The 2,712-nt window shown below is 38.9% G+C and overlaps 1 protein-coding gene across 1 annotated transcript in view; it reads left to right on the top strand.

Moving 5' to 3' along the window:
• LOC100965965 (histone H2A.V) overlaps positions 1-1,099 on the top strand; it is a 17,801-nt gene extending 16,702 nt beyond the window's left edge. Inside the window, exon 5 of the mRNA XM_003797596.2 lies at positions 769-1,099. Coding sequence (XP_003797644.2) covers positions 769-830 — 62 coding nt within the window. The 3' untranslated portion in view covers positions 831-1,099. The remainder of the gene's footprint in view (positions 1-768) is intronic.
• The last annotated feature ends 1,613 nt before the right edge of the window (positions 1,100-2,712 follow it).

Here is a 2,712-nt window from a genome sequence, read left to right as displayed (position 1 = left end):
CAGTTTGGCCGGGCCGGGTTTGAACCTACCACCCTCAGTGTATGGGGCTGGCACCCTACCCACTGAGCCACAGGTTCTGCCCTCTAGCTGTCTTTTCATGACATGAATCATGACATGAATAAATATTTATTCTCCTGATGGCCATATATATTCCTACTTTTATTTAGCTAATTTTTTGTTTAAATTTCATGCAACATTTAAAACCTGATGTTTAAAATATTTCTCATGCCTTTTAAACTGTTTGAAAAATGACCTCGAGAAATTGCTTAACATAGTGCCCTTCAAAGGGTTGAAATAATCAAAGTGGATCAGGATCAGTGAAGGGTAGAGATAGGGTGGGCACAAATCTTAGCAGTCTAGGAGGCTGAGGCAGGAGAATTGCTTGAGCTCAGGAGTTCAAGACCAGCCTAAGCAATAGTGAGACCCAGTCTCTAGTAAAAGTAGAAAAACTGAGGCAAGAGAATCACTTGAGCCCAGGAGTTTGAGGTTACTGTGAGCTATGATGCCATGGCATTCTCCTCAGGGCGCCAAAGTGAGACTCTGTCTCAAAAAAAAAAAAAAGGCACCTGAACACACAGAAATTTACATGTAGTTTTAGAGAGGTTCGCAGACTCCTGGGAGTAACCCTTGTTATAATATTTTACAATCAGAAGGTGAAAGGAGACTTAAGTAAATTTCATTTGTATAATTGCTCTTTATGCTTAAAGCACTAAAGTGTTACAATGTGACCAACTGAAGTTTTTAATAACTTCTTTAATTTCATTTTAGGAGTGATCCCTCATATCCACAAATCTCTGATTGGAAAGAAGGGACAGCAGAAAACTGCTTAGAGGATTGCTTTGACCAACCATCTTCCTCCCCGTCATTGTACTGTAACTGGGACAGAAGAAATAATGGGGATATGTGGAATTTTTAAAAACAGTTAAATGAAAAGCATAGACAATTACTGTAGACATAAAAGAAACATTTGTATGTTCTTAAACTCGAAGTTTGATAAAAGTACCTTTTCATGTGGTGACAGTTGTGTGTTGATTGGCTAGGTTTACCCCATGTGTTTTATACAAAAATAGAATTGATAAACCATTTTTTACAAAATTAATTGTCTCAAAACTGTTCTGTTCACACTTTATTGGAATATTTTGCTCAGACTATGAGTTTTTTTTAAATCTCAAATTGGTTATTCCAAGTAATCTTGAAACAGAAATTGGGAATATAGCTTTACAGTGATTGATGCCATGTTATATTGAATCTTAGATGCTATTGATCTTTAGTACCATTTTTTTTTTTTTTTTGAGACAGAGCCTCAAGCTGTCCCCCTGGGTAGAGTGCCATGGCATTACAGCTCACAGCAACCTCCAACTCCTGGGCTCAAGCGAGTCTCCTGCCTCCGCCTCCCAAGTAGCTGGGACCACAGGCGCCCGCCACAATGCCCGGCTATTTTTTGGTTGCAGCCGTCATTGTTGTTTGGCGGGTCCGGGCTGGGGATTCGAACCCGCCACCTTAGGTGTACGTGGCTGGCGCCTTAGCCGGTTGAGCTATAGGCGCCGAGCCTTTAGTACCATTTTTAACATACCACAAAGAAGGAAAAACTGTCAGTTAAACCATGATACACAACCAATTATGGGACGTATCCCAATTTCAGAGATGTTAGAATATGAAGAAGTGTCTGTTTATAGCTGAAGTAGGGTAGTGGAATTATATGAATTCTGTATTAAGCAACTTACATGTGCCAGGCCCTATGTTAAGTGCTTCACTGATCAAGAAATTTTATTACCCCTATTTTACAGATGTGAGGCCTAAGACAAATTAAATGATTTGGCACAAAACATTGAGCTAGTAGAGAGAAAATGGCAAAGGTAGGATTCAAACCTAGATCTGGCTAACTCCAGACCCCACATTCTTACCTTGAATTTTTTTTTTTTTTATTGAGACAGAGCCTCAAGCTATTGCCCTGGGTAGAGTGCTGTGGCATTACAGCTTATAGCAACCTCCAACTCCTGGGCTCGAGCGATTCTCCTGCCTCCACCTCGCACGTAGCTGGGACTACAGGTGCCCGCCACAACGCCCAGCTATTTTTTTTTTTGGTTGCAGCTGTCATCGTTTGGCAGGCTCAGGCTGGATTCAAACCCGCCAGCTCAGGTGTATGTGGCTAGCGCCTTAGCCGGTTGAGCCACAGGTGCTGAGCCTCTTACCTTGAATTAATATTAAATTTATTAATATTAAAGAGTTTGCTACTTTGGTCTTAAAATTCCAACTTTCCTAGTCTTACTGATTTAGTAACATTCATTAATTGACAAAATCTTTTAAAAAGTATTTGTCAGTTTCTAAGTAACTGTTAGAAGATTTAAGTTAATGTACTAGTTAATGGTCCACTAGAAAATCTATTTTTCTGCCTAGAAGTTTTCATTAAAGAAGGACAATTTTAAATGTTTTACACTATCAAAACTCATTTTTTAAAACTTTTTATTATGGAAATTCTCACAAATACACAAGAATAAAGAGACTAGTATAATGAAAGCCCATGTACAAATCCTTCAATTTGAATGGTTGTCCTATGGTCAATCTTGTTTACCTGTATCCCTGCCTGTCTCCTATCCCTGGTGGATCAGTTTGAATCCCATTAACAGGCATAGGATTTTCACCTCTCTGACTAAAGAGATATATTCAAATGTCTCTAAAGATAGAACACTTTTCTTTCTTTTTTTTTTTTTT

The sequence above is a fragment of the Otolemur garnettii genome, unplaced genomic scaffold (genome assembly GCF_000181295.1).
Source record: "Otolemur garnettii isolate 467f Iridium unplaced genomic scaffold, OtoGar3 scaffold00119, whole genome shotgun sequence".
NCBI classification, from domain to species: Eukaryota; Metazoa; Chordata; class Mammalia; order Primates; family Galagidae; genus Otolemur; species Otolemur garnettii.
This window is presented reverse-complemented; position numbering and strand designations above follow the sequence as displayed.